The sequence below is a fragment of the Azolla caroliniana genome, unplaced genomic scaffold, assembly GCF_043228905.1.
Source record: "Azolla caroliniana isolate FFs.n. ecotype wild unplaced genomic scaffold, voAzoCaro1.0.p SCAF_1, whole genome shotgun sequence".
NCBI lineage: Eukaryota > Viridiplantae > Streptophyta > Polypodiopsida > Salviniales > Salviniaceae > Azolla > Azolla caroliniana.
In genome coordinates, this window is record NW_028230436.1 from 4477363 (window position 1) to 4500624 (window position 23262).

The following is a 23262-nucleotide window of genomic DNA, read 5'->3' on the forward strand; positions in this document are numbered from 1 at the left end:
GCAGGTTGCATAAAAGCCGTGCAATATGGCAAGCACATTTGGGGAGTCTTGGCAAGTCAATGGAGCTTTGAATGACAAGCCACTCTTAAAGAACGGGGCCAACATATCACAAATTGAAGAGTTTTGCAAAGCTCTTGGTGGAAACAATCCGATTAACAGTATTCTCATTGCAAACAATGGCATGGCGGCAGTTAAGTTTATGCGTAGCATCCGATCATGGGCTTATGAGACGTTTGGAACTGAAAGAGCTATTCTGTTAGTTGCTATGGCCACACCAGAGGATATGCGTATCAATGCTGAACACATCCGCATTGCTGACCAGTTTGTTGAAGTTCCCGGGGGTACCAACAACAACAATTATGCAAATGTGCAACTTATCACTGAAGTATGCAAGCGTATCCCTCTCCAATGTGTATCAGTATGACATTGCTAACACAATATTTCTGGGCTTAAATGGTCTCTTTACTTGATATGTGATGAATAGGTTGCCGAAACCACAGGTGTTTCAGCTGTCTGGCCAGGATGGGGTCATGCTTCTGAGAACCCTGAGCTTCCTGATGCTCTAGAAGCTCGTGGGATAGCTTTCTTGGGCCCCCCTGCAGCTCCCATGGCTGCTCTTGGAGATAAAATTGGTTCCTCATTGATTGCTCAGGCTGCCGGTGTGCCCACACTTCCATGGAGTGGTTCTGATGTGAGCTTTATAAAATTTGATATTTCTTTCTCAATATTTATGCAAATGTGTATGTGTATATGTGTGTGTACATGTATCTTCTTTCATGTATGCGTGTGTGGGATTAGTGTGAACTGACAAGGCCTGCCATGTCATGCTCCTCAGGTAAAAGTCCCATTTGAGGTCTGCAAGGATTCTATTCCTGATGACCTTTATAAATCAGCATGCATCTTTAGCACAGAAGAAGCTATCAAGTCTTGTCAGGCAGTTGGATATCCTGTCATGATTAAAGCATCATGGGGAGGTGGTGGTAAAGGAATTAGAAAGGTGAGCCATTGTGCGCTTGATTTCTGAAGTTGTTTTCTTCTGTTTATGGGTGAATACTTTACATTTGACATGCTCTGGAACAGGTTCATAATGATGATGAAGTTAGAGCGTTATTTAAGCAAGTCCAGGGTGAAGTCCCTGGTTCACCAATATTCACTATGAAAGTTGCTTCTCAGGTATAATATCTTGGTCATTCCACCTCCTCCGAAAGACAAAAACAGAAACAAAAGCAAAGACTCACTATCATGTTTTGTATATAATCTCTCTGTAAATACTACTATTGAGGTTAATGCAAAAGTTTGATGCATAGTTTAACCCCGTCGATACCATTGCAAAGTTTAAGCCACTAATGAAGATTACATGGCACACATACATAAAAAATTCTATCACAAATGAGCATTGCCATGATATATCAATGAGGGAAGAGTAGGCCATTAAGATTCTCTATAATAAAACACGGGTTTCTGCTTTACTCATATGTTGGTTTATCTTATGTATTCATGATTCAACTTCATTTGCTGATGTTCCTATGTCTGTAAACTTAAAGTGACTAAATTCTCGAAGTTGATGCAAATTTTAAAGCCTTAACAAGTGTAAAAAAGCATTGTATATCTTGACAGTGAAACTACTTACAGAGAATATGCTGTCTGCAACCATCTTTTTCATAATATATTTTTGTTATTTGGGCAGAGTCGGCATTTGGAAGTTCAGCTTCTCTGTGATAAATATGGGAATGTTGCTGCGTTGCATAGTCGTGACTGTAGTATTCAAAGGCGGCATCAAAAGGTATTTCATACAAGGTCTTAAATACCTGGTTTTCTCAATCTATTTTGGCTTTCCTCATGGTGTCTTTGATGGGTGATGTAAATAGATCATCGAGGAAGGACCTATAACCATTGCATCTCCAGAGACTGTACACCAGCTGGAACAAGGGGCTCGTCGCCTAGCAAAGTGTGTTAATTATGTAGGAGCTGCAACAGTAGAGTATCTATACAGCATGGACACAGGAGAGTTCTATTTCCTGGAGCTCAACCCTCGTTTGCAGGTGGTTTCAAGTCTTTTGTGACATCAGAAAATAAAATGAAGGTTCCCCTTTTGAAGATTACTGGTCTGAAATTAAATTTTCTTTTGATCTTATTAGGTTGAGCATCCTGTCACAGAATGGATTGCTGAAGTGAACTTGCCAGCTGCACAATTATGTGTTGCCATGGGTATTCCCCTATGGAAAATCCCAGGTATTCTATGAACGTGCTGAGAATACGTTCTCTCAGATAATAAACAGACTACTGCAATTATGCAAGGCAAAAACACAATTATGCAAGAATCATATAACACACAAGTACTAGTTATCAGAAATAAATATAACTTTTGATATAATACATGTTTATGTGTTTATAATGGACCAGCTTTTCAGAATAAGATCTATCATCATCAGTTATGTATGCTAGTAGCAAGTAAAACCTTGGGATAATATTCTTATGGAAAATGGTTTACTAGAAAGTAACACATGATTCTTTAAACCATTCAGAGATACGCCGCTTTTATGGTAAGGATGCTGGAGGAAGCTATGATACATGGGCTACAAATGCTGTTAAAGCAACAGAATTTGACTTTGATGAAGCAGTGTCTGTAAAGCCCAAAGGACACTGTGTGGCTGTGCGTGTCACCAGTGAAGACCCTGATGATGGTTTTAAACCAACTAGTGGCAAAGTTCAAGTAGGATTTCTCTTCAACTTGTCATGATTCACAATTTTATGATTGTATGGCTGAAATTTTTTAATCTACACTGTTTTATTTCAGGAACTTAGCTTTAGGGGCAAGCCTAATGTTTGGGCATATTTCTCAGTGAAGGTAATGTAGATATGGTCATCTTTGAAGAGAGAGAGTAAAGAGTAAAAGGTAAAGATGTAATAATCTGAATTTCTGTATTTTATTGCAGTCTGGTGGCGGTATTCATGAATTCTCCGATTCACAATTTGGTGAGAGTGCATCTATTCTCACAACTTGCCATATATATTTATTTCTGGAAAACTTTAAACATTCTGTTACATTGAGGAAATCAGGTGCTAAATAGCAACATCTGCTGACTGTTTGCAGGACATGTGTTTGCGTTTGGAGAGAACAGAGGTCTTGCCATTGCCAACATGGTGCTTGGTTTGAAGGAGCTTCAAATTCGTGGTGAAATCCGGACAAATGTGGACTACACAGTTGATTTACTTCATGTAATTCGCTATTTGAATGATCCCTAACCAACATGATATTTGACTGATCTATCGGAAGTGGTTCATCTGAGTATAATCTTTGTCTCTTGGCAGGCACAAGAATATAGGGAAAACAAGATACACACTGGTTGGCTAGATAGCAGAATTGCGATGCGAATTCGGGCGGAAAGGCCTCCTTGGTATCTTTCTGTAATTGGAGGGGCTCTTTATGTAAGAAGGCACCTCTTTGTTTTCAGTTTCTCTGCAATTCTACTTTGTTTATTTGGGTAATTGACTGGAATGGATGGAATTTTCAGAAAGCTACAATGCTCGCATCAGGAAGAGTATCAGAATATGTAAGCTATCTTGAGAAGGGACAGATTCCTCCAAAGGTACGTGCTCTTTTATCAGATGCATTAATAACTCACTGTCATTGCCCTTTGAGATAGGATGAAGAAACAATCAGATATAGTCATTTTTGTTACTGCGTCTATGCTTAATAGTCTCGATTCAATTCATTGCAGAATCTCTCTTTGGTTACCATCCAAATAGCTTTGAACATCGAGGGAAGCAAGTATACTGTAGGTTCCATGACTTCTGAAGCTCTTCCATGTTTCTTTCGGTTCACCTATAACTATTGTTATAACTATTACCATTTCCATTGTGCTGTTGATATAGGTTGACATGGTTAGAGGTGGCCCTGGTAGTTATAAACTCAAGTTAAACAACTCAGTTGTTGAGGCTGACACTTTCATTCTCAGAGATGGAGGACTCTTAATCCAGGTTAGCCTTCTTTCTATTTCTTTAGAACAAAGTCTATGTTATTGCCTCTCAGTATTTATGAGGCTTCTTTGTGCAGTTGAATGGCAATAGCCATGTGGTTTATGCAGAAGAGGAAGCAGCTGGGACACGGCTTTTAATTAATGGACAGACATGCTTGCTTCAGGTTCTCTTTGGCATTTAAAACTCTTTTATTCTTCAGCATGACATCTTGGGAGGAAAGAAATAGTGATGCTCAATGTTTCATCAATATTGCTGATATGATTTGCAGCTGATGAATATTGGTAAACTTTTTCCCGCAGAATGATCATGATCCATCACGTCTTATAGCTGAAACTCCGTGCAAGCTACTCAGGTTCTTAGTATCAGATGGTAGTCATGTTGATGCAGATGCACCATATGCTGAAGTGGAAGTGATGAAGATGTGCATGCCATTGCTTTGCCCTGCATCTGGAAAGATAAATTTTAGAATGTCAGAGGGTCAAACAATGCTTGTATGTATCTTATGCAGATAGGTTGTAATGGTCTTATAGCGAGTTAGCTTCATAAGATTCTAATCTTTTTCAAAATTATCAAACAGGCTGGAGATTTGATCGCAGGTCTTGATTTGGATGATCCTTCAGCTGTACGGAAAGCTGTCCCATATGAAGGTGGGTTTCCTCCCCTTGGTCCACCAACTCCAGTAGCAGGGAAGGTGCATCAGCGATGTGCCTTCAGTATACAAGCTGCTCAAATGGTGCTTGCTGGCTATGCCCATGACATTGATGATGTGAGAATAGAAACTGTTCATATCCATAGTAGCGTATTTATTAACAAAGAAAATTATCAAGCATCATTTTGCTTTGATCTGTTTTGCATAGGTTGTAAAGACTCTATTGGGCTGCTTGGATGATCCACAGCTTCCTTTGCTCCAATGGCAAGAGTGCATGTCTGTTCTCGCAACACGTCTCCCAAAGGATCTCAAAGCTCAGGTTTGTTCCCATGAGATAGTTGGCTTGTTTAGCATCGGTAACTTGTCTCTATTATAGGTTCAATAATCATAAACAGATTTCTCAGTCCGGGCACTAAACATGCTTTGCATAACCAAACATGTTTACATAATACTAGAGCCATTGCTTGTGAAGCCTAATATAACACGTGCTTCCAGTTACTCATTGGAAAATTACTTCCCTCTTTCAGCTTGATGGAAAGTTCAAAGAATATGAATCTTCTTTTTCTTCACCACTTGGAAGTGTAGATTTCCCTGCAAAGGCGTTGCGTACAACTATTGAGGTTTGTAGAGTAGAACACATGCTATTGTGATTCGTAGCGGAATGCTTTTATGATTGATTTTATGAGTTTTATATGTTATCAGGCCTATGTTGGATCGGTTCCTGAGAAGGAAAAACAGGCTATCGAAAGATTGATAGAGCCATTAGCAACTCTCGCAAATTCTTATGAAGGAGGAAGAGAGGGTCATGCTTGCAATGTTGTTAAATCCCTTTTCAAGACATATTTGGATGTTGAAGAACCTTTTAATGAGAATCAGGAGGTGTGTTTCATGCTTATTTATTTCGTAGATCCTATGGTATTTTTAAGGAAACAATCATATTCTTTCATTGGTTCCCAATACACCTCATTATTAATTCCACCTGTTACAGGCGGATGTTATTGAAGCTCTGCGGCTGAAGTATAAGAAAGATCTCCTGAAAGTAGTTGACATTGTGCTGTCTCACCAGGTACATTTGTAACCAATGGCATGGTTATACTTGCTTTGCATACATTTTTTATACATAATTCACTTTTTCAAACAGGGTGTGAAAATGAAAAACAAACTTATTTTGCGGTTGTTGGATGCTCTTGTCTATGCCAACCCTGCGGCATACCGAGAGGAATTAATCCGTTTTGCTGCACTCAATGACACAAAACTTGCAGAGGTATTATCGACATGTGATAATGGAAAATGCTTTCTAAGTCAGCGTCAAGTTTATAAATTTGGGGCTAATTTATTTATCTTACCAGTTAGCTTTGCGAGCTAGTATATTGCTTGAACATACAAAGCTTAGTGAGCTTCGAGCTGGTATAGCACGAAGCTTATCTGAGCTAGAGATGTTCACAGAAGAAGGTACTGATAGTGTCTACACTCCACGAAGAAGAAGTGCCATTGAGCAAAGAATAGAGGATGTAGTGAATTCTGGTGAAGCGGTTGAGGATGCTCTAGTTTCCCTGTTTGATCACAGTGATCACACTTTGCAACGACGAGTCGTAGAGACATATATAAGACGAATTTATCAGGTACCTTCTTGTTATTCGACTTATCATAATTTGGTCTAGAGGCTTGGTCAGAAACATGTCGGAAATACCTTATGCTTTTTTTCCACAGCCTCATCTCATCAAAGGATCAACGAAGATGCAATGGCATCGGTCAGGTCTTCTTGCTTCCTGGCAATACTGGCAGGACACTGCTGTAGCGGCATTGGGTAATTCTTCTACAGCTAACCATGGAACCACAGAGGCCAAACATTCAGGGTCCATGGTTATTATTTCAAGTCTAAATGTTCTTTCGAGTGCTGTTAGTGCTGTCCTGAAAGAAGCAACAAGTCTCTCTTTAGAACCATCAGGAAATGCTTTGCATGTTGCACTTGTTGGTATCAACAATCCTATGACAAACTTACAAGACAGGTGCTCTTTTTACACCTGCACATGTTGGCATATGCATGATATTATGCAGTTACAGTTATATATCAATCTAATGTGGTTGCAGTGGGGATGAGGATCAAGCTCAGGAAAGGATTGAAAAGCTCGTGAAGACACTCAAAGAAGAACCACTTTCTTCGCTGTTGAAGTCGTCTGGTGTAGTAGTTGTCAGCTGTATCATTCAACGTGATGAAGGCAGAGTGCCTATACGACATTGCTTTCACTGGTCTGAGGAGGGACAAAACTTTGTGGAGGAGCCAATACTCCGTCATGTGGAGCCCCCTGTGGCTAACCTTCTGGAACTGGTAATCGCATAACCAAAAACTTTGAATAAAAAATAGATTATGATTCACTGTCGACTTGATAAGAATTGCATGGTATTGATGGCTATCATAACATGTTTTCTTTTATATAGAACAAGCTGAAGGGATATGCCAACACTCGATATGCACCTTCAAGGGACCGCTTGTGGCACATATATTCTGTGGTTGACAAGCCAGCTATTCGTAGAATGTTTCTAAGAGCCCTCTTAAGACAGCCAAACCCCAGCAACTCACTTGGCAGTGATACAGAGTCGTATACTACAGAAAGTGTTATGGTTGCAATACAAGGTGCACTTGAAGAGCTAGAGCTATCAGCTTATGATCTTAATGGTAGACCAGATCATGCACATATATTTTTGAGCATTGTGCGGCATCAAGAAATAAGGGATTTATGTGATCATAAGTGAGTTATCATCATCAATATATCTTGTTTGAAAGGTTTCCATGTTAGTTTAGTTCTAGTCCTTACAGCAGTGTGGTGGTGGTGTGTGTTGCCTTCAGTACAATAAAGGCGATTCGGAGCACAGAGTTGGGAGAAAGCACGGTGATACAGCTTTTAGAGGACCTGGCACACAAGATTCATAACAGGCTTGGGTTGCGCATGCACCGTCTTGCTGTAGCATCGTGGGAAATCCGATTGAAAGTGGACTTACTGGGAAAGATTGATGGTTCCTGGCGAGTGGTTGTGACAAATCCAACTGGTCATACTTGCATTGTGCAGGTGACATATCCATCATTGTGGGATGATTTTACTTTTAAGCATTGATGTGTTGCATGTAGCTTACAGTTCAGCTATGTTATCTTGAAATAGGTTTATTCGGAGGGTGTAGATTCGGCTAGTAGAACACTTGTTTACTCATCTCCTGAAGGTTATCCTAAGGGTCCGCTACATGGTTTGCGTCTTGATTCCCCTCTTAAACCCTTGGATACGGTAGAGAGGAAGAGATTAATTGCGAGACGAAACAATACTAGCTACTGCTATGATTTCCCTCTGGTAAAAAACAGTTTTGAAATAGGCATTTATGTTTTATGTCAACTGGGAGGTTCCCCACTTGATTCAACTAAATACTTTGGTTTGGATTGTAATTGATATACAGCTTTTTGAGACGGCATTACGACAGATCTGGGGTGACACAAAGAAGGTTGTGCTCAAGAGTTCTGAATTAGTCTTTGCAGATACGCCAAGTTGGGATGGATCCTTAGTAGAATCTGATCGTGTTCCAGCGTCTAATGACGTGGGCATGATTGGATGGAACTTTGAATTATTTACACCCGAGTTTCCTGCTGGGCGGAAAATTATGGTAGTTTCAAATGATGCGACACATGGTGCTGGAGCTTTTGGTCCAAAGGAGGATTACTTCTTCAAGGCTATGGCTGATCTGGCATGTGAAAAGAAGCTGCCTTTAATATATTTGGCAGCCAACTCAGGTGCCAGGATAGGAGTTGCCGATGAGGTGAGGGCCCGCTTTAAAGTAGAGTGGTCTGATGGACTTTCTCCTGAAAGGGGTTTCCAGTACTTATATTTAACAGAGGAGGACTATGCAAGCATAGGGACCTCAGTCAATGCACATGAACTGAAGCTTGATTCAGGAGAAAAACGATGGGTTATTGATGACATAATAGGAATGGAAGATGGAATTGGTGCAGAAAATCTTTCAGGCAGTGGAGCCATTGCAGGTGCTTTCTCACGAGCCTATAGGGAAACCTTCACCTTGACATATGTCTCCGGTCGCACGGTCGGTATTGGTGCTTACCTAGCTCGCTTGGGTATTCGATGCATACAAAGAGCGGATCAGCCTATCATACTAACGGGTTACTCTGCATTAAACAAATTGCTTGGTAGGGAAGTCTATAGCTCTCAGATGCAGCTAGGAGGACCCAAAATTATGGGGGTAAATGGTGTGACCCATCTCATTGTGGGTGACGATTTGGAAGGTGTTTCAGCAATTCTGAAATGGCTTAGCTATGTTCCACCATATGTTGGGGGACCCCTCCCTTCAATTGACCCCATAGATCCTCCAGAAAGGGCGGTGGAGTATAATCCAGAGCTGTCATGTGACCCACGCGCAGCAATTTGTGGTATTGAGAGTAGTGGAAAATGGCTCTCAGGAATATTTGATAAAGATAGTTTCACAGAGACTTTGGAGGGCTGGGCAAAGACTGTTGTGACAGGTCGTGCGAGATTGGGGGGTATACCTGTTGCCATTATAGCTGTGGAAACACAAACAGTTATGCAAACAATTCCAGCAGATCCTGGTCAGCTTGATTCACACGAGAGAGTAGTACCACAAGCAGGCCAAGTTTGGTTCCCTGATTCAGCATCCAAGACGGCACAAGCATTGATGGATTTCAACAAGGAGGGTCTTCCTGTTTTCATTATGGCTAACTGGAGAGGGTTCTCCGGAGGCCAGAGAGACCTTTTTGAAGGAATTCTTCAAGCCGGATCAAACATTGTGGAAAACCTTCGAACCTATGAGCACCCAGTCTTTGTGTATTTACCGAAAACAGGGGAGCTCCGGGGTGGGGCATGGGTTGTGGTGGACAGCAAGATCAACCCTGATGAAGTAGAAATGTATGCTGAACGAACTGCCAAAGGTGGTGTATTGGAGCCAGAAGGTCTTATTGAAATCAAGTTCCGGACAAAGGAGCTCCTTGAGTGCATGCATCGTCTCGACCCTCAGCTTATTGAGTTGAAGAAAGCGGTGCAAGCTGCTGCTGCTGAATCAGTAAATACCATCCAGAAGAAGATACAAGCTCGGGAAAAGCAGCTCCTTCCGACATACAAGCAAATTGCAATTCGTTTTGCTGAGCTTCATGACACATCGACAAGGCTCGAAGCGAAGGGTATCATTAAGAAGGTGGTTGATTGGGCGGATTCACGAGGATATTTTTACAAGCGTTTGAAAAGAAGAGTTGCAGAAGAACATCTCATAAAAGACGCAAGGGTTGCCGCAGGTGGGTTTCTAACACGACCTGCTGCTTCTGAGCTTGTTAAACAGTGGTTTTTGTCATCCAAACATCCTTCATCAGAGGAAGACAAGGAGGCTCTCTGGAAGGATGACAATTCGTTCTATGCTTGGTTGAATGATGTCAAAAACCTAGATGTACATTTTGAGAAATTAAAGTCAGATCGTGTCACAAAACAAATCCTGTCCTTCAGCACCTCAGTGGATCTCGAAGTATTGCCGCAAGCCTTTGAAACCTTGCTACAAAAAGTAAGCTTTGTTATTTATATATGCATGCATATTTTTTGACCTTGCTAGTTGTACAAGCATACATAAATTTTTTTTGTCTTCATAATGTTCTGTGCGTCTATGTTTAATTGTTATAATTTTGTTTGTCTTTTGTTTCAACAGGTTGATCCATCTCAGAAGAGCAAACTGGTCAAAGATCTTCTTGCAGTCTTACACAACTGTAATCCAGCTGTATAGATCGATATCCATGTAGAGGGGGAATGCAAATGCTAGACAAACATGTCTGGAAAGCTCTCTTTGAACACCGTCCACCCATGTATTCCCAAGTGTATTATCACGGCATTTATACAGTTACTATCTCTTTTGTAAAACACAGGTTCTTGTATCTGAATAAGCATAGACGAATGATGGCGGCATATGTACGGAAGTTTTATGCCCATTTCTTTGTCTTTTTCTGAAGCTGAGAGTAGGAATAATGTCCAGCTATATTTATAATGACTCGTTTTTTTCCTTGTTCTGAAATAACACAATCATTTTCATGATTTTGTTCTGTGTTGCCATTTTGTATTTGTGTGCTCAGGTATGTAGTGAATCCATGGAAATAAATGTGCACTAGTAAGTTAGTTTGAAGTATAGAGGTAGAGGCTAACTACTTCAGAGTAACGATAACATTTACAAATTTAGCATAAACCAATTAAGTACACACTTTTTGAGACGATTGTTCGCATACAACGATTGCATCTTCAAAACCTTCATTTAGCGTAAACCAATTAAGTACACACTTTTTGACACTTTTTGTTGTGTGAAATGTGAGTGACAATGTGCTAAAGGTTCTCCCCACTTCCATTAAAAAGTAGTAGTTCTGTAAGTTACTTGACTTGATAAACTCAATGTCAAGTAGGGCTCCTGTTGAAGCATAAAATATGCACACGAGGTACATTACCATAGAGAATATTGGCGTCTTGTTGTTATCTATGCCAATCTTGCATCCCTTATAAACGCTGAATACTGCTGTGCCTCATATGGCATTTCAACTATGGCAATAGATTTTGTCAAGGAAGATCACTACGCCCTTGTGAGTATTTATGCATTCAGAAGTGTTTTATGGGAGCTTAAATGACTTCCCCTAAGTAGGAACCATTTGTGTCTCACATTCTTTCTTAAATGATGCCACAAACATTTTTAGTTGGAGGTGAGGAATATTAAGCAAAGTATCATTTAAATTTGCAAAGCGTAAGCCAAGTACCACAACAGTAGGAGGGACCAAAGATAGTAAAGTAATGAGAAAAAGGAGTGTGTTTAAGAACTTAATATAGAACACAACCGAAAGAAGTTGTCCAATAATTGTATGAGAGAAAATAATAGAAATTTTCTTGCCCTCCTCCCCCCATTTTAATAATGTTAAGTTTGATTTCTAATGTCTAGGAATAAACAAAACAAGTTAATTAGTCAATCTTTGATTCTTTCTACTTAGTTCCTTAAAATTTCGGGTTTTTTCATAGTCTTCATAGTTATTTCCGTCAATCTAGTGAGAACAATAATATTTTGTCAAAGTATCTAGAACTTTGAAATGTTAAAACAATTCAATGTATACCTTAACTCTAGAACCATTAGTCAACAAATATAAATGTGAATCAGTTGTGACCATATCACTAGTTTAGAAAAATATTAGGAGCCAATAATTGGGAGGTTGGTTAGGGGTCATATACTTCTCGTGGTGGATTGAATTTTATACTGTGCTCACATTTTCTACATTGTAAAACTTAAGAAGTTAGTTCGTAAAGGTTTGCGTAAGAAAACATTAACTATTTGAAATCATCACCTTCGAGTAAGATTATTGTTTGAACCCCAACCCTTCAGTTGGGGAAAGTAATTTGTAAAGCCAAAATTTTAGGATCTAACTATCATCGCATATGGCCCAATTTGCAAATAACGAACTCCATTACTTTACAACATTACAAAACAAAAGCACGCCACAACACGATCATGCTTATATATAATGGCAATAAAAAATCGAAATACACAAAAAAAATTAGTTGGTAGGGATGTTTATGGCCTCCTATTGCAAACTTGCAATATCTTTCATAGGGTTGTGTAGTTATTAAAAGTAAATATTAAAAACGTTATTAAACTGCTAGTTTGGTGGGACAATTGAAGACGTTATTGCATACCACCCTATGTACAAATTGTTATGAATACAATTAGGTGAATGGGTGTGTTTTGTATTTATTACTTTACTAGTGTTTACCACCATGTAATTTTCAAGTTATTGTGTTCTTACTTTAGAATGACTAGTTTGCAATTTCATCTTGGGACACACAAAGTTGCAGTCTCATTTACGACCCCGTTTTGAAAATATCATTATTTGTATGTTGCAATTTCCACATTGACAAGGTTCAAAGTAGGAGTACACTTGGATTAGGGTATACTTCATCTATTTCGATGTTTTTCCATTAAAATTACAATGTAGCTTCTAATTTACCATGGTCATACTTTATGGAACATGTCATGTCATGTCATGTCATGTCATTTCATCTAGGGACAAGCATGAAATATATCATTGAGATATGGTTCATTTACATTCACTTACTATTGCATCTTGCATCTTGTGTGGTATTGGTAACAAATATCTCCATCAAAAATTTATAGCTAGCAATCTTCGACATATTGCTACATAATATTGAACATGAAGTGTGCATCCTCTCCAACACTTTAAATGTCATCTAAGGCAACAAAGCTACCAAACATGTCAATGTCGATAGACAACTCTCCCTCCAAACATATGCCATTATGTCTTGAAAGTACCGACTTGCCCTCCCCTATTGAATTCCCTATGAAAAGAGTGTGCAATTAGGGGGGGGGGGGGGGGGAATAAAGACCAAAGTTGATTGGGCAATAGAAACATAATACAATCAAAAAAATAATGAAAATTTACTATGATAAACCTTGGTAAGAAGGCGAAAATCAGTTTAAGAATAGTCTTCTCTCCCCATAAAGCTCCTCAACTTGCATGTGCAACTGGAATCGAGGTCAATAGATTAATTGGCTATGAATGTGATGCTAAACCAACCATCGAGGAATCATGATAATACTCATAAACGGTTAACCGAATATAATAGAAAATTAAAGAAGATTATATTATTTGATCAACATTATAGGCAATTTGTGCCTCATTAAGAATGGAGGCTTGAGAGATAAGTGCCCTTTTGGGAAACGAGACTGGGGTGGTATCCTCCCTAAAAATGAAGGAGGTAAGTGTCCTTTCAGGAGAAGTATATAATCTAGGAATCAAAACAACAACGATACATGATAATCCTAAGTGCTCCCTAAGGAGGAGGGAAAGTGTCATCGAATAATGAGAATCGACGTACAAAGGAAGGATAAGATTGCCTCCTATTGGCAAGGTGTGTTCTTTTATTTCGAGGCAAGTTGTTCGACCAACCTTAGAACATGATGGGAAAGTCTACTACATACGCAGGATTGTATCAATCGATAAGGGTGGGGTGTGTGTGTGTGAATAGGAACACGTAGTAGACGTGAGGCCCTCCCTCGATAATAACAGGCACGAGTACGAAAGATTCAATTTGGGGGGGGCGGGGAGGCTAGAAAGATACGAAAAGCGTAACGATCCGAGACAGTGACAATGGGCGGAGGGGTCTCTGAGGAGACACGGGAGGTGTGAGTAAAGCAAAGGGACATGGATGTGTAAAGTGCCCCGTCGGAGGTAATGACGAGGATTGGTTTGGGGGGGGAGCACATCACATGGAATATGAATGGCATGCTTTAATAAATAATGTGTGCCTGCCCCTGTTTCTATGTGGAAAGTATATATACATACATACATATATATATATATATATATGAAACCTCCTTTTAAAAGTCACAAAACAAAACAAAACAATTGAAATCTATCATATTTTTTTAAAACAAACAGAAAAAAACAAAAATATCAAGAAAAAGAAGTGAGAGAAAAACCAAGGGGGCCTACACGTGGTGTGTTTTTATTTTATTTGGGGGTGGGGCGGTTTTCTATTTTTCTCTCTCTTCGGCTGGCTTTTTTTTTGTTTTTTAATTTAAAAAAAGCCAAAATTATCTATCCAGGAAATTGGGAGGAAACTTCCTTTCCGTTGTGTTTGCTTTGTTTCTCCTTTTGTTCTGTTTCTCACCATCATCATCCATCCTCCATCATCCATCCATCATCATGGATCTCTTTTTCTTCTATATTTATCATTTCCCTCCCTCCATCTCCATTCCATTCATATGCAATTTCTCCTCCTCCTTTCTTCCCATATCCCAATCTTTCTTTGTTTCTTTTCTATCACATATATCTCTGAATCTCCTTCTTCTTCTTCTTCTTCTTCTAAATTCTCCATATCCTTCCCCATCTTTTGTTCTTTCAAACCATAAGCCCAAAACCTAAACTCCTCCCCCCCAACATGAAGCTCCGATTGAAGCTCTCCTCAAACCCTACCTCCCCGACCCGATCCCATCCTTCGGATTCCGAATCGTCCCCCTCCTCGAGAGAGCAATCCCCCATCTCCAAGAAGCTTCCCAACCCTACATCTCGATGCTTCCTCCACTTGCCGTCGTTGTCGCGGAATCGAAGCTCCAAACAAGGATCGGCAAGCACCTCCCCCAACACAACCACCAATTCCTTGGGCTCACCCCAAATTCCGAAGCCGAGCCCGGGATCTTCTCCTCCTCCTCCTCCTCCTAGGGCCTGGCACGGCCCCATGGCGGCCACATCTAGCCAAGCCTCGATCCAAGAGTACAAGCAAATCTTCGACCAATTCGATGCGAACCGAGACGGGAAGATCTCGGCTGAGGAGGTGAAGGCCATCCTCCAGTCGCTCGGGGACGAGAACATGACTCTCGAGGCGGCCGAGCGCATGGTCGAGGAGGCCGACTCGGACGGAGACGGCTTCATCGATCTCCAGGAGTTCATCGATCTTAACCGTCGGTGGGATGCCGAAGTCATGAGCACCGAGGAGCTCACCGATGTCTTCCACATCTTCGACCTCGACCGCAATGGCCACATCACGGCCGACGAGCTCCACACCGTCCTCACCAGGCTCGGCGACCATCGCACCACGTTCGAAGATTGCCGGAGAATGATCACTCGCGTCGACCATAAGGGCCTTGGCCATGTTGATTTCGATGACTTTAAGCTAATGATGAGGTTCTAGACACTAAAGTGTGTCCCCATTTTAACATGTTACCAACCCCCAAGGAGACTCAACCAAATTCTTTGTTGACCCACACATGACACCCTAACCGTACCGACGACGCGAAACTCGTATCACTATATTATCGTACATGTATATTCCATCAATCATTTGTAACATGACTTGACTTGAGGCTGGTAGAATTCCTTGGTAATGCTTATAAATTTATAGACCCGTCCCAAATGACTTAGGCTTAGGAATGCTTCAAATGAGTATAAAATATATATACATCATGGATGGATTCCTTCCCCCACTACGACGATGACTATTGTTTTCGCCAAATAGATGGATGGGCACAGCTTGTAGCTACAATTCTATTTTGTAAGTAATCTAAATTTGTGTTTCACCTTTGATGCTAGGTTTGAATGCCTTGCTTTGGAGGACCTTTGGTCCTATTCTATAGCTGTGTCTCAATGCCAAAAGGGTGGATGACACTAGTACAGCCCCTAATAAACAGAATCCCTTATTTTCATTCAATATCATTGTCAAATGACAAATTTTATGTTTCCCATGCATTCACACAGCTTCAAAAGTCTAGTTTCTCATGCATTCACACCTTTGAAAGTGACAAATCAATGAAGTTTTGTAGTTTCTCATGACAATCTTCACACTATGTAGGGCCTAGGCCTCCTGGTCTTTCCAAATATTATTATAAAATCCTTTAAATACCCTTTATCATAGTTATGCTCAAGTCTCAATCTACATAAGATTTCTAATTGATATATTAGATTGTCGAATTAAAACTATATAATATGTACATCTAGGATCATTACATTTACACATACATAATATGTACATCTAGGATCATTACAATTTCCATGTGATGTACGGTGCTTTTCATTGTGAATGCATTGTCTCGTGAGAATCGAGGGAATCCAAATAATTGATGCATCACTTTCTAATAACAAGCTTTTTAAAGTCCTCCAAAACAATCAAGTTAATAATATGGTACATATACGGCCAATGTGCTCCTATAATAAGATGATATACACGTAATTTCAATTGCAAAAGCAACGTCTAATTATAGCCTAGCTCCTTCTTAGCTGATGACATGGTTCAAGGATCCATCGATAAAATATTTCCAAAAGCTAACCAACAAAGGAGGATGTATAGGTACACTCAAGTGCGACTGGAATTTGCAAAGTTGAATACAAAGAACTATTTCATGATTAATGGTTTCAAACAAACTAAATGACTTGATAAATCTTTGTAAGTTCATGAAAAGGGAATTGTAAATCTTGGATAAACCCCTCTGGCCCCAATATAGCTCTACCTTAACCCAAACCAAAGGGAAATGTGTCGTACCCAAGTCGTGTGTCACCCTAAATATTTGAGTCTAGTGGAACCAACTAACCAAAATCTAAAAGTTCCATGGGAGTCCACACAATCACTAAATACTATAAATTAGCTTTTTATTAATCAAAGTACTCATGAGGACTAATGGATGTTGTTGACATATTTGGCCTAGCACAAAGTTCCTTCATAATATAAGATAGGGAAAAGTACCAGGATACCCCTTGAAGTTCATCTATTTACCAGAATGCCCTTGGAAGTTCCAAATTTACCAAACTACCCCTATGTCCAAAAAATTACACTTTATAAAGTAATTATACACTCAAATCGTTGGTAAATAGGGCTAGTTCGGGTCCATTTCTTCCATCTTTGGTAAATGGGGCTTGTAGATTTGAGTGTCTAATTACTCTATAAAGTGTAATTTTTTGGACATAGGGGTAGTTTGGTAAATTTGGAACTTCAAGGGGCATTCTGGTAAATAGACGAATTTCCAAGGGTATCCTGGTACTTTTCCCTATAAGATATCCTCTAACCTATACATGCATAAATATTTGATTAGATGGATACAACGTGATTGCCACTCTTGAAGTAGTCTTGCCCCAAGCGAAAATTTGCTTATACAATCACAAGGCATGTGTGGATTGTATTAGATTGCAAAATAGTAATAATGCACATCAACTATCCAAATTGCTTTAAGCTCAATGGTAGAAAAAGTAGTTCAGCTAAGACATTCACGTGAAAGGAAAATGTAATTTTGAAATATTTTTTATTTAAATATGAATATTCAGTTGATCCCACTAGGTCTTTTCCACTCCGTAGTTAGTGCGCTCAAGTATAAAACCAAGGATAAGCTTCATTGGAATATTGTTGGATGAAAATGACAAACCCATTTGGATAAGAGGGAATTTTCAAATAAGCAATGAAAGAGGTTATCCGATTGATAGTTGTTTTATTCAAATAAAGATAGATAGATGCTTTTTGTTAAGAAGATAAAAAGAAGTTATAATGACAAAGAGGTCATTTGGAGGGTATTAGAAAATCTGAGTCTGGATTACATCTTTCATTGTTTTGGAACACACTAAAAACAACTTATACATATTGTCATGTTCACAAGATTTTGCATATAAGCTTTATATTTGCTTTCATTTATGCCATGAGGTATGGAAATTCATTTTAGACATATGGATAACCAACTATGGTGGTGTTGATTATCATAACGATGGCTACAATATTTATTTATAGATGTTGTGGATTCATAACTCCTCTTCATGTTCAAGAGGCATGGTTTTAACCTGAAACGAAAATGGCAAATAATTTTACCAAAGAGAGTTAGTCATCTAAGAAAATAATTTGTTTTTTTTCATTTGTACTAAAAAACATCAGATTTCTGCATCCGAGCAGCCATTACAAAATCATTTCAAGATCAACAAGAGAGATTTCAAAAAACCTCCATTATCATTTCATTACTACTTTTTTTTTTTGGATAATGTTACTTTATTGATATTAGCGTAAAGAAGATTCCATTAGAAAGAAATAAAGAAAACAAACATGAAGAGCCATAAAAGAGTTGCAAAATGCCCTTTACCAAATCTTTATACTTCAATATGTAAAACATCTCGATGTATCGTCTGCTCTCTCGCCTTCCGAGCTTCGACACATACTTCCAAAATCCATAAACCCTAGATAACGTCATCAACCTTTTTGCATAGATCTGCCATGTATATCTGTGTTTTGATAATGTTAGTTAATTCAGTTTACTGGTGGGAAATCTTAATGTGAGGTAAAAACACACCAAATGTAGGCAGAAACTAACCAAAACAGGATATTCAACAAGAATTCAAGAAAACGGCATTTATATGCTCTTTGATATCATATGAAACATATGAAAGCATGCAAAGAATGTCTGAATGCACATAAATTAGAAGTTCTAAACTTACGAGAAGGGTAACCTATAAAAGTCCATGAGGTTGAACAAATTAGAAGAAGTTAAAACAAAAATAAATTGCAAAGAGCTTGATAAACTAACTTTTCATAGATTCGCTTTAGCCCTGCATTGGAGACTTGGACCCATCGGTCCGGATCCGCTTTGCATTGCTCAAAGAAGCTGATGAGCTTTTCAGTAGTTTCATCCCCTGTGTATGGATCTATGTGGAAACCCGACACACCGTCAACTATGATCTCTGCGGGTCCACCATTACATGTTGCAAAGGTAGGCAGCCCACAAGTCATAGCTTCAACTACAGTAAGACCAAATGCTTCGTACAAGGCCGGCTGCAAAGTATAATAATTCTTTCAGGAAAATCTACTTATGCCAGTTTTCATGTGCAGCATACATTCAATAAATGAATGTACTATCATGTCCACATAATGATATATATTAATGTCCACTATCATGTTAAAAGCATAGATCTATCCCCTGTTGTGTAAGATGCTCTGTAAGATCATAGAGACGAAATCTGTCCACAAGCTAACAGCCCTAGCTCTGCCTCATTGATTTGATTACTGTATGATTGCATGCATGTGCATAACAACTAACCTGAACAAATGCACCTTTTGTGTCAGCAATGTATCGATAAAGCTCCCCATTTCTGACCCTGTTCTTTTGTGCACGTATCCATCGGAATTGACCACTAAGCTTGTAATCCACAATGAGCTTATGCATTGTCTCGATCTCGGCGATCTCTTCCCTATCTTGAGATTTCTCCACACTGAAATCCCCTGCTACTACAACAAGGTTAACAAGCTCTCTTAGCTTTGGACTTTTTGCAAACCACTCGACCAGGCCAGTGATGTTTTTGACTCGATCCAAGCGTGCCATAGAGAAGATGATTGGCTTCTTTTTGTCTTCCAAATACCCTCTGCATAAAATAGAATTCAGGCCCAGTGGGGGTTAAACATATGCATAATAAATATTTAATTCAAGTGCCATGGTTTCAAATATTCATTCATTAAAACCAGTTTCTTAGCCCTTACGTGTGGTCTTCTGTGTCGTTGGGGTTGAAAAGTAGCTCCTCGATAGACCCATGAAGGGAGGTCAAACGCTTGGAGGCATCAGTGTATGGGAAGTAAATGCTCATATCTGCTCCAGGTGATACAATGTTGAACTTGGGATCAAAAACATCAATGCCATTAACAACTCGGTAGAGTCCTGGCATAGTGAAGGCAGCATGGCTTTCATACTGACCAACAGTTTGTAGACTGCAAAAAAAAAAAGCACAGGTAAAAAATGAATAATAAAAGAAGAAACGCCAACATGGTAAAGAGGAATAAAAGAACTTGTATTGAAACAAACCTGCCAGCTATCTCCTGGTAGGTACTAGTAACAATGAAATCGGCATGGTTCATCGCAATAAGATCTGCGGTGAATTGACATGAGAAATGGTATTTCTCCTCAAATTGTTTCCAATATATATCTGAACATGGATACTTCGTCTTCTCCAGGGCATGTGCTATGTTGCACTGATAACAAGGCCAAAATGAGAACAATTCTGACGAAGGAGATGCTTGCAATTAGATTAGAGGAATAAAAACAATGAGTGTATACCTGGGTTATTCCAAGCTTGTGAGAAATCAAAGATGCTACAAGATTTCCATCGCTGTAGTTACCTATGATTAGATCAGGTGGGCCTTGTAATTCTGCACAAATCTCATTTCCGACATCCTACCATCATGGGATTACCATTTAGAACAGCAAGATAACATCAAAAGTATTCTAACAAACGTCCAAGTTATACTATGACTACCACGAGATCATACCTCTGCAAAAACCTCCAGGTAAGGCCATACATCAAATCGGGAGATCCATTGTTGGAGAATTCCCTTTTCTGTTTTGAATGGAACTCTCAGAATTTTCGAGTGGAGTGTTCCACCTATCTTTTCAATACGCTGATTGCATGTTGTCCCTTTTGAATCTGGTATCAATCGAGTAACCTTCCATTGGACAAATATAAATCAGTTAGTCGTGATAAAAAACTACGAAACAAAGTTACAAAAACCAAAGCAGTCTGTACATGAATGAACCCATACATAACCTCCATCTCAACTCCTGTTTAAGGTTATGTGTATGCACATACCCAAACCATAGATTGATTGAGGTCTGCAAATATAGTGATGAGAACCTACCACGATGATTTGAGGAATGATTTGTAGCCCTTGATTGTTGATGTTCTCAATCATTTCCTTTTCTAAAGCCCTGACTTGATCAAGAATGTAGACAATCTGCACATAATTAATGTCCCCAGGTTTAAGCCCCTGAATCTGGTGTCCATCAAAGCAGCGCGGCAATGGCAGAGTAGTTTGAAAAGATTGTTATATAACGGAAAGTTCATACCTGACCACCTGTATCAGGCAATCCTAGAACATTGGCCTGGCCGAAATACCCATGTGGTGACATAATAACAATACTGAAAACCATTGGTATTCTTCCCAGAAACTTCTCTAAAGTGTCTGGGTCAGGGGCTTGTAAGATATCCAAAAGAAGATGTATCATTTCCAAGCTAAGCTCTGCATTATTACCCCATCCTTTCTCTAGACCTATTTCTTGGAGTCTGCATGAATATACTAGAAATGTTAGCAAACGGATTCACAAGAGGTGCGAAATAAGATATAAAATAAGATGAATATACTAACCTGATGGCAAATTCCTCATATGGAGTAGTGGATGGAAGTTTATGCAAATACTCTTCCGCTTTTAAAAGAGCACTGCGAAGCTTCTGAATATTTGGGATTCTATCGTTGAGCATAAGGGTCTGCCAGAAATATATACCGTCAGTTCAGAAGACATTATTAGGGATTTCCACCAAAATATTAACTTCGGGTTCTGCCATGACCCCTATTAAGAGCTTATCTAAATCTTTCAAAACTTACCTGACCCTGATACTTGTGCACCCTGAGAAAATCGAAGAGAGGCTGCATGCTGTCGGCATCTTGGAAAAGCTTTGACGACAAATGCCGATTAAGGAACTGAACTCCATTCCCAATAGAGGATGGCATGGAAAGGCGTGGAAAAGATGCATTGAATGGTTCAAAATCAAGCTCCAGAACAAAGGGGTCTGCCTTGCTCCTGTCATGTATGCACTTAATTAGGAAGGAAAAAAACTGAACCATAAACCCACACAATAACAATTTCCCCATATACAGTTCTGCATGCTTCCCATATATTGTTCAACATTAGCAGCTTTAGCATGCGAGGAGGAGCATACCCAGCTAAATCCCTGATGTTTCCCATCCCTTTCGGATGTAAGCAAGAAGCCTATTTTCCCCCTTATGTTTACATTGATCAGCATTCTGAGCTTTTGCATAAGAGGCGAAGCATAAGAGGTGGAAGAGGGTTTTTACCCATGGCCATCATGTTTTCTATTAGGGTAAATATCCCAGTTTCTATCATGTTCCCTATGTTAGAAAGACCCCACTTTTATTTCATGTTTGCCTGTGCCTTACGTCGTTTAACATTATCATTTTCTGTAGGAGACTCATTGGATGATGCCTGGCTATGCTCCACCTCGCATAACAGAAAGCCCATAATGTTGGTCCAATTCCAGAGATATATGGCTCACAATAAAACCCCCACCTAAAAACCTCTTCTTCTGAGCTTATTGCACCATCATCCTACTGTGTTTAGCTTAATCTTACTTGATAGCATCCTCGAGAGCAAGACGTTCCTTGAGTTCAAGATATTCGGCTGTCGAGAGATGCTCGATCAAGAGCTCATCCACATTGATCCGGACATATTCCCACAGGCCAGGCTTCGGCCGAACCGCAAAAGCGACCCAAGGGTTCACCACAATGGCTTCCTGATATTAACAAACAAAACGTTTGTGCAAAGATCAACACAAGATTAATACAAGAAAAAATTGAGTAACTTAATATAAGATTGTGTATAATTTCTAGGGAGAAACTCTCAATCCCTCTGCACTTTAAAGATATCTACCAGCATACCCCTAGGTTTTTGAAAAACAAAACTACTGCTGAGGGGTATTCTGGTGGATACCCAACCAAGTGGTGCTATAAAGAGGAGGAAATAAATCTTTGAATTACTTGAGTCCCTTGCAGTATGAGCTCAAATCCACTGTGTTGCAATGATTCCTTCTCCTCCACCAAATGATCAAATTCCGCTTTCAAATCATGTGGTTGAAGGATCTTCTTTCCAAGCCCAACAAATCTGCATCATCCAGTTCAAGAGAGGCAACCCATCTTTGATATTAGTAATATTGCAGCTGAAAGAAGACATTAATTGATCAAAGGGAAAAGCACAGTAGTATGATACAGCAGGGTGTCTCTGACGGTTATGTTAGTTAGTTTATGTACCGGGAGAGCAAGGAAAGAATGGAGTTGCGATGGCATTGGAGGGTTTCCTTGAGGCTATCCCCGACGCTCGAAGTAGTTCTGGTGAGCATTGCATTGGAGGCCATGGCGAAGAGAAAGTAAGGACACAAAACAAAGAAACAATGGAAAACTCCAAAAAATCGAAGAAGAGCGGAAACAGACACAGAGAAAGAGAGTGAGAGAGAGAGAGAGGGTTTTACAGTGCTTTTGAGGAGAAGCTCAAAAACATGAAGAAAATGAAGCAGAAAA

At 39.5% G+C, this 23262-nt stretch overlaps 2 protein-coding genes across 2 annotated transcripts; one reads left to right on the forward strand and one right to left on the reverse strand.

Moving 5' to 3' along the window:
- The first annotated feature begins 4 nt into the window (after positions 1 to 4).
- LOC147868480 (acetyl-CoA carboxylase 1-like) lies at positions 5 to 10630 on the forward strand. The gene is made up of 31 exons (XM_087319728.1): positions 5 to 385; positions 485 to 691; positions 836 to 997; positions 1081 to 1173; positions 1688 to 1783; positions 1869 to 2042; positions 2139 to 2232; positions 2526 to 2713; positions 2798 to 2848; positions 2937 to 2976; positions 3095 to 3219; positions 3313 to 3429; positions 3516 to 3590; positions 3723 to 3779; positions 3877 to 3981; positions 4058 to 4144; positions 4281 to 4472; positions 4559 to 4747; positions 4839 to 4949; positions 5158 to 5250; positions 5333 to 5509; positions 5619 to 5696; positions 5772 to 5894; positions 5980 to 6252; positions 6341 to 6639; positions 6722 to 6959; positions 7070 to 7380; positions 7479 to 7698; positions 7789 to 7971; positions 8075 to 10192; positions 10334 to 10630. Exons 1-31 carry the CDS (start codon positions 26 to 28, stop codon positions 10406 to 10408), a joined length of 6711 nt encoding a protein of 2236 aa, XP_087175854.1. The 5' UTR covers positions 5 to 25; the 3' UTR covers positions 10409 to 10630.
- A 7055-nt stretch (positions 10631 to 17685) lies between these two features.
- On the reverse strand, positions 17686 to 23159 carry LOC147868481 (sucrose synthase 4-like). The gene is made up of 15 exons (XM_087319730.1): positions 22996 to 23159; positions 22726 to 22849; positions 22321 to 22481; positions 21556 to 21751; positions 21319 to 21437; positions 21020 to 21236; positions 20812 to 20907; positions 20446 to 20619; positions 20234 to 20350; positions 19982 to 20148; positions 19663 to 19887; positions 19226 to 19547; positions 18716 to 18960; positions 18275 to 18413; positions 17686 to 17981 (listed from the first exon to the last, which is right to left on the reverse strand). Exons 1-15 carry the CDS (start codon positions 23097 to 23099, stop codon positions 17943 to 17945), a joined length of 2445 nt encoding a protein of 814 aa, XP_087175856.1. The 5' UTR covers positions 23100 to 23159; the 3' UTR covers positions 17686 to 17942.
- Positions 23160 to 23262: the final 103 nt, after the last annotated feature.